A 14213-nucleotide genomic window follows, 5' to 3' on the forward strand; every position below is an offset into this window, starting at 1 on the left:
AGTGGGAGCTTCAATTATTAATGACGTAATTTATATAATCGGTTAAACAACTTTGACTAGTTTTAATTAGGCGTGTTAATCGGATTAACCACCTAGATTAGTTACTGGTGCGCGCGTTGTTTGAATGCATTTTACTTGTTAGTTTTGTAAATTGCATGGGCCATTCACAAATAGTGAATGGATGAATGGAATATATATATTCTCTCTCTCACAGGTTTTATGAAATGGCAACTAGTGGGACCCGACTAGGATAGAAAATACGGACTACGTGCCGTTATGTATTTTTGTAAATCTAAATACGGTCTACGCACCGTTAAGTATTTTTGTACTTTAATGTTTAGATTATTCCTAGTTGTAGACACTAGTTTTGCATAGTTTGGTTAAGTCTTGAAGACGGCGTATCTTGGAAGACAAAGCCTTGAAATGCAAATGAAGACCTTTTGAAGATATGAAGATTTCAAGGGGTCATGCTAGTTGCCAATATGCATCTATTATTTCGCTTTATATTTTATGGTTATATATATGTGTGTGTGAAATATTCGTTAGATGCATGTTTAGGTTTTCTTGATGTTGCGATGATTAGTTAAGTTCACTTAAATTAACCAACATAGAAATCCCAGGTCCCTAATAATATTGAGTCAAACTTGCCTTTCCAAAACAACACTTACTAACCGGACGATGGTGATGGTAGGCTACGCCAAAGCGAGGTTCCATCACTCCTCTAAGGGGCATAAGGCACACCGGGTGTGCACGTTGGTTTTGGTTTAACTTATTGGTATGAGTGAGGAGTCCTCACATACCGTGGCAAAAGAGACACATCGTCAAAGATGCATTAGATGCGACGATTGTCTAACCAAGAGTGGCTTAGAGCCATTAGCAAGGCAATGCTTACCTAGAAGATTGAGTGTTTAAGACAAGCCAAAGCATGCTTAACCACTCTTTGTTTCTTTGGATCTTGGAATCGCCTTATTTTCGCCAAATAGGGACAATTTTTATGCGTAAATAAGACGTTTAATAAGATTGAAGTTTGCATGAATGCTATTAAATTTCAAACTTATTATGTTCTTGATAAATGGTTATATTTTGCACTTATATTCATAGTACTCTAAATCAAATAATATTGTTTCCATGATTGGTAAAGGAAATCCTTGAGAATAGTTCTCAAAGAAAGGAAAAGCATTTCTAAAATACAATTCTCATAAATGACTTTTATAACTAAGTCCGAAAGGACGATTGGACATCATGTATTCAAAATACTAGGTAGTTTTGATAAAACATGAGGTATTGAGTTGCAAACTCAAGATTGTCAATGTTTGACAACCAACGTATCTTTTCGCATCATACATAATTGAGTAGGACTCATTGATGTAGTAATTCGAGTAAGAATTAATGGAAAAGATGGAACTTTGTTTTACGGCGCACTAGGTGCTTGATTATGTCTAACAAAGTAATAAGAGTCAAGGTACTTAAAGAAATGATTCTTAAAGTAAGAATATGAGATATTGTATGAAAAGAAATGTAGGAAAGAAGGAACGAAGAAAAGGAATTAGATTTCATTTCAACTCATGAGTTCATGTTATTGTAGTTTACTTAGCAATTCGTTATCTTCACAAGTATCGGATACTGCTTGAGTGTTCCACTATGATAGAGACCTCAAACTATTGAAGTTAAGCTAAGTTATCGACTTACAAGCTTAGAATGAAGCAAGAAGAGCTACATCAGTTGTAAGGTCGTATGTTTTGTTTAAAGACCTTTTTAAGCCAAAGGCTGGAACAAGTAATGGTTATTATGTTCCATAATCAGCAATTGATCCGTTTTCACACGGAAAGACTCACATTCAAAGTAATGAGCAATAGTTGCGAGATTTATTTGAATGGGATGGTTATCCAAGCGTTGAGTCAAGAATGCTTGATTTTCCCTAACATGATAAACTCACCAAGTTCAAGTCATGGGCTTGATTTGCGTTCCAAACATCTTTAGCAATGTCACGTCGACAAGAACGTACTCAAGGCTCTATTAGATAGGCTCTTGATAGTTGCTCGAATTGGAATCGTTCTAAGACAAGAAAGTCTTACTTGTTGAAACCGACAAAGCAGAGAACTATTGTTATTGGTATAGACAATTGACTCCGAAGGCTAAAGAAGATTCAATTACTTCAACGTTTCATAAATAATTTTTAAGGATATGGCTATATTCATCAAATGTGATCAAACTTGACTTGAGTAGCTCAAGAGTTCAGTGAAGTACAGAATCAACTTGGCAAGATATCAAAACGTCTAGATTAGATCGAGCGATGTTTGCTTGAGCCAAGCGTGACTATCTCAAAGTTATGAATGGAAATTTCATAAATAACTCCACAAAGAACATGGTGTGTCTTCACGGAGACCTCGGTGCGTGTCATTTGAAAATGACTCGAACGATGATGGTTCACAACCCTTCCTATAAAGTTCTTATAGATTTGCACAAATGACTAATGTTACACTAAACAAAATGTCGAAGCTAAGAAAGGACGCCATATTTAGTTATGGATAGAAATAACTTCTAAAAGTCTTTTCAAGTATATGTCTAAGGCTCTTAGTCTCAGTGGGAGTTCACTAGCTCAATGGGAGCAAAGTGGCTCAGTGGGAGCTAGGTGACTCAGTGGGAGCTGAATGGCTCAATAAAGACTAAGATAGCTCAAGTAGGAGCTAACTGTTTGTTTCACAACGAACTTTTACCCAAAGACAATATACATGTCTCTTTGTAAGCATTCAAGTGAGACTACGGGCATTACCTCCACATCCTAATTGAGAACAAAAATTGTTTGTTGCTCTAAGTAGTGTCTTTCTGGAAAGTAACACGTTTCCAAAACGACAAGTGGGAGGAAAATGAACTCGATGACCATCGAGCTTAGCAACAAACTAGAACTGAGAATCTCGGAAGACCTTAAAGGACTTCGTGATAATGCTTGATCAAGAATACTCAAAAGGACTTTACAAGTGCCTTAAAAAGAGAATTCATTACTCACAAAACATTAAAGATGTTGGAGTAAGATCAACATAATCAAAGGGCTTTGAAAGCGCCTTAAAACTCAGTGTTTGATGCAACTGTCCCGTATAGGTATAGAATTCACCAAATGCTTGGATTGAATCCTATAAATTTTCTATTAAGTTAGAAACAAACCTAAAACTTACAAGCATACTATTTACTATTAGATAGTAAAGGAATAATGTCTTGTAAGATAGCTACGACAAATCCAAATTCCGAATAATGGTTAAAAGCAATGAAAATCCGAAATAGACTCCATGTTTGAAAATCATGTTTGAAACTTGATTAATCTGCATGAAAGGTGAAAGACCCATCGATTGCAAATAAGTTTTCAAGGAGAAAACTGACAAATGTGGAAATGTATATGCATACATTGCTAGGTTGGTTGAAAAGGATATAATTAATTTCAAGGAGTTGATTTTAATAAAATCCCATTCACCAATCGGAATGCTCAAGTCTTTTCATGATTGATCTAGCAAAATTGCGCATATGAAATATGGCAAAATAGATACCAAAACTGCCTTCCCAAAATAGAATTTTGGAAGTGACTATGGAATAGTCTAAGGGTTTTGAAAATCTAAATAATGCTAGATTTGAAAGCAAGCACATGGAATCCGTCATGGGATTAAAGAAAGCATTGCATGAAGAAATTGGAACGTGTTTTCTCATAAAGTTAATAAGAGGATTGACTTATGGAGAAACATAGAAATTCTGATGAACAAGAAGTTTAGTGGGAGCAAAAGTAATGGTCCAACAAGATGTTTACGAACTCTATTGTGAAACAACTATCAAATGCTAAATGCTTAGATTTGAAAGTATTTTTGACAATGGACCGAGCTAAAGACGATACTTAGTACATGTTGGGAATTAAGTTCTATGGTATAGACTTAATTAAAATGTTTAAATGAGTAAAGGAAATTACCATGTTAAACATGAAGGACTTTGAAAGGCTTTCGACCCATATGTATGAAGCTAAGTAAATGTTTGAACTAAGTATAAGCTAGGCTAAGTACTAAATCAAACAAGAAAGACTCTAGTAAGAGACTTTCAATCATATCATATAGCGAACAATTTGGCAAGACTCAGTGTAACTGTATGAGCTAAAGGTCACATGGATGGAATAAAATTGAGAATCATTCTAGAATTAAATCCATCATGTAAGGCTATGATATGGAATCGTCAAATGACTTACATGCTTAGAGCATGTGAAGTACGTATATAATACCAATCGACATTAATCTAAGTATTAGATCATTAGATTATAGTCAAGAACATCCATAGAACTTAGATAAGTAGTAGGATGAAGTTCTTGACGCATGGAAACGAATATAATTTGAGTTTTGATGTTGCAAGCACAAACCTTAACAAGGATTAGATCCTTAGCAAGGAAACTATTTACAAGCACGTGGCAAGAAGTATCGTGGCTTGAGAATGGTAACATGGACGTGTATCCATGTATAATGTGCGGGAATTTAAGGAAAATTTCCATGCTCACAAGTGATTAGGGTATCCCAAATCGTTGTGAGTCGCTTGGAGTAAAACCCAAGCAAGGCATCATCAGGGAGTCTACTAAAATATATGTTGAGAATATTGTTGCCTTAAAGGCAATAATAAGATAGATGTTAAATGGAAAGGTTCGTTGTTGAACATTAATGATTGTAGGTTGTCAAGTAGAAGGTCTCAAATCATGAAAATGAGTGGGAGCCATTGCTTGGACAATAAATCTTGAATCACATGTAATCCATTAACACTCTCAAAATTTTATCATCTTATTATGGAAATGGTGGATAATGAAGATGATAAGGTTTGCAAAGTAATGCAATAAGTGAACGACAACATTCATAATTGCATGAAAGAAATCAAGCATATCAAATATGAGTGTGATTTCTATGAATGTTTTATGAAGAGTATTACTCTTAAAACATTTGGGAAAAACCATTTATCATAAGATGAAACATTGTGAAGTTTCATAGTGGAATAAAATATTTCTAAATATTCCACAAAACTATTTAATTGTGGTTTAGAATTAAATAATGAGTCCATTCGATTTTAATAAATATTCAAAATAGGGTATCAAGTCAATGGCTTGGTTAAAGAAACACCTATTAAGTGAACATTGAATATTTTAATCGAAAATTATCCCTAATCAAGGTCGTATTTTGTGGGCGAATAATGACCATCAGAGATTAGTGTGTAGTATGATTTGTAGCACCGTTTCTTGTGCTATGAGGATACAAATCATTTGCACAGGTATTGGTTTAGAACCATACTGGACAGACCTATGAGGATGCTTTAAGAGATTAAAAATCGTCATAAGTATTTTCTCATTATTACTATCGGAATTCTTTTCCTTTGACCATGAGTAGTGGGAGATCTCTTGTTTGAGTACTGGTCCGTTTTGGTATCCGCCAAACGTCTGCCGTAATTGGGGATTATAAAGACGGATATCGGGCGGGTGAGTCCTCTTAGTAAGAGAAGCTACATTACAAGACTGGAAATGTCCCCCTACTAACAATAGGGAACATGTCTTGTTGTTCACAAGGCCTCTCGAAGAGCGAGACTGTGAAAAATGCATGGCCGTGCTCAAATGGATTTTAGAAATCATCTGCTTATTGACAGTCAAACTCGGATTTTGAGAAACACTTCTAGACGTAACAGAGATGACTAGTAATCTTACTCTGTAGTTCATGAAGAGACATAGGATAAGGGCTATACACTAAATGCACACTTGTCCGGAAGGACAAGTGGGAGATTGAAAGGAATGGTGTCCTTCGAACAAGTGTATTATTCTGATAGCGGGTTCAGAATTATTAGAAAGCTAATATATTCAGTAAGGTCAAGTGATCGGAATGCCTGGGTGGAGGCCGCTTTCGATCAGTAATATTAATATAATTAATATTACAGCTTAATCTTGACTGAACCCTTCGGGTCACACCCAAGCAAATATATGCGAACCAACTCGACGAATTAATTCGGAAGAAATTAATTCGTCGCCTGAGTGTTAAATATTTAGACGTCGGTAATTCAAGCTTAGAGCGTCGAAACCGATCGTCGGAAGTCGAGTCTAAAATGATAAAAGACGAGACGCGCAAAATAATAATAAATCGACCATATTCCCGAAAATACCCCTAGCATCGGTGTGCCCCGAGCATCCGAATGCTAGGGGCAAGACGAGCTAGCACACCGTGCTAGCAGCCCCGGCCAGCCGCGGCTAGGCACAACAGCAGCCGTGCCGTGCCACGGCAGCATCCGCAGCCGTGCCGTGCCACGGCAGCATCCGCAGCCGTGCCGTGCCACGGCAGCATCCGCAGCCGCACCAAACCGCAGCAGCAGCTCGTGCGGGCTAGGCTCGGGCCAGGTGCGGGCTGGCTGCGGGCCACGTGCGGGCTGGTGCGGGCCGGGCTCGGGCTTGGCTCGTGGCTTGGCTCGGGCCATAGGGCCATAAATAAGGGGAAGCTTGGAATATGGGAGTAAGTGGGAGAGGACATGTGGCACAAGGAGAGTATTGAGTGGGGAGCAAGTATGGTCCCCTACTCTCCATGTGGTCCTCACCAACCCATCTCACATGGTAATGCCTCTTGTAGATTTATTATTAGTTTGCAATTTTAATTTAATTTAGCTTTAAATTAATTTGTGGAATTTCATGATCCCACATTGATGGGATAGAAATTCCCACTCATACTTTCCTCTATAAATACTAACTTTGGGTTTTGGAGTAAAGTGCTTGAGTGGGAGTTAAAAAGAGAATTCCATAATTTTTGGGAAAACTCTTAAACTCACATAACACTCGGGTTTAGGTCGGACCTTGCTAACCCCAAGGTAGTAGACCTTAAAGTTGTGTTCGCCCATTTGTGGGTGGATACCGTCGGAGGCGCGGTGCTTGACGTGCTAGTAGCTTTCAAGTAAGAGCCCCGGGTTTTGGGCGAAGCTCGCTTCGAGGGAAGATTCGTTATCTTTTCCTTGTGAATATTTATTTATGCTTTGTGATTTTAATTATTGCGAGTGGTTCCTCGGGAGGGGTTGTTTCCGCGGTGAGTCGGACTCATCAAACCCCAACAGATATGAGGAGTCATTCGAAGCATATCATATCATGTCATTGGATGATCGTTAAGTAGTTCTAGGACATATTGGTGACTAGTTAACTTTGAAATTCTTTGCAAACGGGGTTTCTTTTTAAGGAACCCATTATTTTGTAAGCTAATATAAATTGTCAATATTTGTTGAAAATCTTCCTCATCATAATCCGATAAAATATCTTCAATGTCGAAATCCATAACTATCTGCATTTTTTACATACATATAATTGTTATACGCAAACTAATAGAATATTATCAGTACATATAAATGTTATAAGCAAGCATATAGATTATTTCGAGTTATTCCGAGTTACAGATCAGAAGTTATCGTAGTTTTAAAAACGCGTAAAAACTGGAATTACTGCGCAGCAGCTAAAATGCCACGACGCGGCAAGAACTAACGTGGCATGGTGCATATTGCCGTGACACGGTACTCTACACTGTGTCCCAGTGCCTTTTTCATGTATTTTTCGCATTTCCTCACGCATTTCGAAAAAAAGTACACCGTGACACGGCGCCACGGTGGACTTTGCCGCGTCACGACATTTTCTGCCGTGTCACGGTATATGTGTCGTGTCAAGGAATTTTCCCTTGTTTTCTCCGCGTAAAACCTGCACGCGTTTTATCATTTTAGGGCAGCTATTGCACCGCGACACGACATTTTCTATCGTGTCCGGCACGTTTTGCCGTGTCGCGGCAACCTCTGCCGTGTCACGGCGCCCCAAAACTACGATTTTATCTTTTTAGGGTTCCGTGTGTTCCCTCTACTCATTTTCTCTATAAATACCCCCCTCCTTTCTATAGTTCAGGGCACCAAAAAATCATTCTCTCTCCCTCTACACCAACAATCATTCTCTTCTCTCTTTCTCTCTTGCTTTAGCCTAAACCCTAGCCACCTTATTTTTCCATAATACTTCCCTTAAGCACTCCAAGGAGTTCTTACAACACCCGAGGTTCTGTCCTTAAATCAAGGCGTGAAAGGTATAATTAACTGAGGGTTTGGATAAAATCAACTCTACTTTTGATTTAATTTAATTTAATTTCAATTTAATTTATATTTTATTGAAGTTACTAACAATTTATTCATGATGTAGCAATTTTAAGGAACGCGGTAATGTGACTAATTAGTTATTTTAATTAGTTATTTTATTTTTATATTGCTAGTATCATGATTAGGTTAATTTATATTTGATTTGACTAACAATTTATTGTTAAATTGCTTCCAATATTAATGCTTATTCTATTATATATTTATTGATCACCATATTGCATGTTTAAAGGTAATATGTAATTGAAAATCACGCCTAATACGATAATTTGGACGACCGGCTTAGGTTCATTTTTAATCTTGTTGTTTAATTAAGTGATTACGATATTTTAAAATTATATGTTGCATTAATATTCAACCAATTTAGCTTAATAATAGTTTGGAGCAAATTGAATCTTTGTTTGTATTCCTTTGAGATCGTAGGGAATACTTTTCACTATAAGAATCGAGTAGAGGCCAATACGGGCGAATGTGACTCCATGACTCACTTCGTACCATCATCCCCGATCCTCCTTTCGTGGTTTCAAACCATATGGAGTTAGTAATCTCATGGATTATGAATGGGGTGTAACCTTCACGGGTCAATCGTTGTTGCCTTTCGTTGTCCCTTTATCGTGGTTGCCTTTTATGATCCGTGAACGGTTTACAAGTTCCTTAAAAATTTGTTGGCGGCTCCCCACTTTCTTTATCCCTAATCGTATTATGTCAATTCCCACTTCCTAAGAGTGCTAAGCATATTCACACATGCTTAACGTAGGCGCACTTCAAACGCCTACATTACGATAATATCTAAATTGAGTTTAAACCCTCAAACATGCATTATTGAAGGGAAAAAAATATTTATACTAACGAGATGATGCTTAAAGATTGAGCACAAAATTTATCTTCCTATTATTTGGAAATCTAAGAAACATTTTCCTCCACAATGGATCATCATGTATTAGTTTAGTTGCCTTTGCAAATGAAGCTCCATCAATTCCCTCAAGAGCACTTAATGCATCTACACATTCCATGAGCAAAACATTATCCTCCTTGGACTGATGCCCACCTTCATCATTGCCATTAAATTTTCTCTGGATAAGTTCAAGCTTTTTCTTGGAATTTTCACTCATTGTAACTAAGGCATCCGCCATTGCTACATTAACACTATCGCTAAGTTTCTTACGATTGACATTAGGCTTGATTTTTTTTTTCTTTTTAGGACCCTCTTCACATTGTTTTTTTGAGTCACCCCCTTCTCCATCTGTGTCATCTTCATCCTCACTCTTAGAAGGACTTTTAGTAGAAGGATGTGAACTAGCACCAGTAGCGATTATATCCCCATAAATTGTGCATAATTTATCATAATGCTTACATCCCTTTTTTCTAAAAGTTTTGGCAGACTTATGTTTCTGTAACAATCATACATTCACATCGAATATCACAAAAATAAAAGCTTATTAGTTTAATAATATCCCTACTTGATCCATAAAAGAATAGAATCAAAATAAACTTATCGACAATTACCTCATACAAATTTTTCCATACAACATCCTCAGTAGAAAGTTGATAGGCCATAGGATTGTATCCCAATCTAGTTTCTTGTACTAATTTACTAAATTCCTTCCATCTTTGTCTTAGTTGATTATATTTGTTCTTAAGTTGTTCCTGACTATAATCCTTTTTTGTCTTCTCCTTTAGTTTTTGCTTGATAAGCCTCCAAGCTTGTTTGGTTAGAGTGGTTGTTGGTCTATTTCCTTTTTTTACCTCCTCCTCTATCAGGCTTACAAGGTAAGATCCAATATTTTCATTCCATACTCCAACTACTCCAGTAGATTCAATCTCAACAACTTCATCTTCGCACTCATCATTTTTCAAATTTGACATCTATAAAGTAATTCACTATTAGACATAATAATCATCTAAGTCAACTAAACAACCAATGTGCAGCAACTAGAAAAACAATAGCATATGCAAACTTCACCAACATCATACTAGCAACAAGATAAATCTATGACTTTTTTTTATGTTATGATCATATTACAAAGTTTTTGATAAATTGTAGAAAATAAAAGTAAACTCAATTATCTAACAAGATCTATGTATGTACAGTGATCTGAGCAAGCATGTCTATTAATTGTAAAGCAACAATTTTCTCCAATATGTACAATCATATTACTTTAAATGGCATGTCTTGATTTTGCTAACAATTTAGATACACACCTCCACCACTAACAACAATGGATCAAAGAAATTAACCCAAGTCCTGAATAGTTTCTTGGCATTCTTCTTCCTCCTAACCCCTGATTATAGTTAGTGAGCACTTCCACTAGCTACACAATCACACCGTCTATATTCAATTAAGGGGTTCGTCACTGCTACTGTTACAAAATGATGACCCTCTATTTTTACTTTCTAATCAAAGTCCAAACTATAAATTCAAATCAAATTCAACCCCAACAAACCAAATTATGCAATCAAACAATTAACACTCGTATAGAATAACAGCGAAAGCAATTTAAAGACCTGATATTCTGCCCACAAATTCAAGTGATTACAACATGATATAATTAGTCAATTTACACTAACAATTAATAAACACAGTATTATTTCAGAAAAAAACCCCAAATATAAAAACCCAAAATATATTATATACAAATTAGACAAAAAACGATTAAAATTCAGAAAAATAAAGAACAAAAATAACCAATTTTGATCAAAGAAATTTAATACAACCAAATTTAACAACAAAAACATCAATAAATTAACAAAGTAGAAAGAATAATAGGGAGAAACGTGGTGATTACAATTGAAATTAAAAGAAAAGATAGAGATGAACACTCCATTCCTGTAATTGCTCCTTGAATCTTAAGAATGATTAGGGTTTGAGGAAGAAAGATGAGATATTGAATTTGAAGGAGATACAATTGATGATATGAACGTAGCATTGATAGGGCTTTTTTTTTTTTTAAAAAAAAAAAGAACCTCAAAAACTGCTTTAAGGTGTTTTAGGTTTACCGTTTTTGTTTTTACAAAAAAGCTGTAAAGTTGTTTTTTTAACCTATTTTACCAAACAGTGTTTTGTTTTATTTTGGGGGTAAAAAACAAAAAAACCAAAAACAGCAATGATGCCAAACAACCTCTAAGTTAGTTGATTTTATTTACAAGCATTAATCACGTAGGAATTACATTGCAAAGTTGTTATTCTTTATTTAATTCAAATTCGTGAAGAGGAACAATAAATAAACAAGATTCGCCTTGACTTAGGTGATAAAACAACAATTAATTATTCCAATTCTAATCTTGATTAACGCAGGAAGCTATGTGAAATTGATTAATTAAAGTTTATTTAAAGTGATCAAACAACACTAATTATTAATTCAAAGTTTAAACAATAAAAAAGGTGATTTATCTAAGTGCTCGGGAAACTAACCACTTTTCTTTGCTAGATCTTCGTTAAGAACACTTATAGACTCCTTCTTATTCGAGAACATCCACCGTAAGGACAAGTAATAAGAGGGGTGAGTGTTTAGGACAAGAGGGTTGGTAGTACACAAGTTCACAAAGTTTCTGCCAGCTTTTCGGGTTAATTTCTATCTCTTTAAGCTTTGTATTAAGCCCCTATTTATAGGGAATGGGTGCATTTAGGGTTTTGAGCATTCTGCCGTAGCAGGTAGTGCGCGCATCTCATAGGGTCGTGCGCGCCTACTGCGCGCAAGTAATTTGGATGCACTGCCAGGGGCAGTGCAACTAATGTTCATGTGCGTAGTATTATGGTAAAATTCGATTCAGTATTTTTGCAAAATTCTGAATCTTCCATGGGCCCAACACTACGCTAGGTGACATGCATAACCTTGTGAGTTACGCGCTCCAGATCAGCGCAACTCGTTGAGTTACGCGCAGATTTTCCTACAGCAGCTTTGGTTTTTAACCTAGGCGCCCCTAAATCCGTCAAATTAGGTTTTAACTCCAAGTTTAGGCCTAATTATTGATCGAGCTTAGTTAATTGGACTTTAGTTCATTTTGTCTTGTATTTTTGTGACTTAATCAGTAGTCCATAAGTATTTTTCACGTTGATCCAACACAAAGATGGTTCTATTTATCGTCATAGCACTTCTGGTCGGGACAAGAGGCCAAAAGTAGATGTCTACAATTAGCCTCCACTTTGTTCGAGTCTAGAATAGACGAGGATTAAAGTAGCCAAGGATATAAATCCGACACTCATTCTTCGAAGTCCCTTAAGAATAAGGAATCTTTTAGTAGTATTGAGGACGTCGAAACTATCCTCGATTCGGCAAGTGTTCGAGACAAGTAGCTGTTAAGGCTAGAAAAAGTCTTCTCCAGTCTTAACGTGCTAAAGAATCTAGATTGATCCTTTGCAAGTGTAGAACGTTTTACAAGTAAAGGATGTCCTGGATGATGTCATGTCATGAGAAGATATCGGTTTAAAAAAGAGTAAAGAGGATGATATCCTCTTAATATGGCATCGCTGATCTAAAGTCCCTTGATATGTCATTGAAACTTTAGTCCATGATTTTAACAAATTAAAAGATGATAAAATAAGAGACGTTTCAGCATTCGGAGCCTAACACGTGAGTAGAGGTTTTAACACTCGCTTGCCAAAACAAAATATTCGAGGTCCACAAGATAGAAATACATGTCTCAAGACCGGAGGCATATATCCAAATCCAGTGAGAAAGGAAAAAATCGACAACTCTCTCAGCAGTTTTGTCCACAAGATGAAAACACGCGTCTTAGGACTGGGGGCACATGTCTAAATAGGTGCGACTTTGTCACGTCGCTCTTTATACAGGGGGTGGATGGACACCCTAACTGTTTGGTAAGCCAATAAGCTCACTAACTACCGTATTTTCTTCCAATTGAGAAGTTTCAGTTCTCGATGGTTCGGTGCTCCAGTCGACTCGTAAAGCTAATGCCTAAAGTTTGGAAAGAAATTCAACCGTTTTTGTTACGGGAGGTAGATCACGTTGCTGGGAAGAGGGTGCAATTTTACGCAGCACCTACGCCATACAATTTTATGCTATACGATACGCCATTCTTTTTGCTGTGGACGCTAAAAAAACGAAAAAACGTGACATTTCTAAAGTCATTTTAGGTGCTTATCTACACTCAATTGCTTATAGATTTAGAGATCTAAGGTGTATTTTTACATTACTTGCTTAGATTATGCTATACTACTCTATGTTTGTGTGTTTTGATGAATTTCAAGTGATTTAGATGCAAATGGATTATGGTTGGCTATTCTTGAGTACAATAATCATGGACTATGAAGCTAAGTCGCTCAAGGATCTCATATCATGTCTTCGAGAGGAAATAAGGATAGAAAGAAGCAAAGGCGTTGATGAAAGACTTGACGGATATGAGTCTCATCCCCTATTTTGATCATAACTTTTGATCTATAAACGATTTTGGAGTGATTCAAATTGCATTGGAAAGTAGACTTCAAGATCTTTTCAATTAAATATTACACGTCTCGAACAAAGATATAGAGCTCAAGTTATGATTGTTTTAAGAAGAGCTACACGTGCAGTAGCGAGACACAAACGTGCCTCATGCTAGCACGTCCGTGCAAGGACGATAAATCATCTTATTAGCGGATTATTTTCCTAATTATAACCTAATGCCTAGCTTTATTATAAATACTCCTTAGCTTTATTATCCCAAGACCTCATTAGTTTAGAACTCTTTCTTTTTCTCTAGTTTTATTTTATTCAAGTATTATATTTCTTTCTTCTCTTTCTTTTATTTTATTTTCTTTTATTATGTTAGTGTAGATTATTAATCTAGGGTTTGGTTGAACCCTAGCAATGATTGATACTTGACTTGTTCTTTTAATTCTCAATTAAATGTTTATATTATTAATGCTTAATTGATTGTGCTTATGCCAATACTAGATAAGGGATAATTGGTATTGTTATTATTCCATTGTCTTGACCGCAACGGAAGTTGGGTTTTGACGTATTTGAATAGATCAATTAAGGGTATGAAATTCTCCACGGAAGTAGGTAGAATGGATTATTAGGAAGTTAGGGTGCCAAACTTAGTGTCTTTAATTTACATGA

The 14213-nt window shown here is 36.2% G+C and overlaps 1 protein-coding gene across 1 annotated transcript; it reads right to left on the reverse strand.

Annotated features, from left to right (window-relative positions):
- Positions 1–9011: 9011 nt before the first annotated feature.
- LOC145577934 (uncharacterized) lies at positions 9012–10017 on the reverse strand. The gene is made up of 2 exons (XM_081635350.1): positions 9658–10017; positions 9012–9542 (listed from the first exon to the last, which is right to left on the reverse strand). The coding sequence occupies exons 1-2, from the start codon at positions 10015–10017 to the stop codon at positions 9012–9014; spliced, it is 891 nt and encodes a 296-aa protein (XP_081491476.1).
- Between the last annotated feature and the right edge of the window lie 4196 nt (positions 10018–14213).

This window comes from Chenopodium album, chromosome 14 (assembly GCF_948465745.1).
Source record: "Chenopodium album chromosome 14, dcCheAlbu1.1, whole genome shotgun sequence".
Taxonomy (NCBI): Eukaryota; Viridiplantae; Streptophyta; class Magnoliopsida; order Caryophyllales; family Amaranthaceae; genus Chenopodium; species Chenopodium album.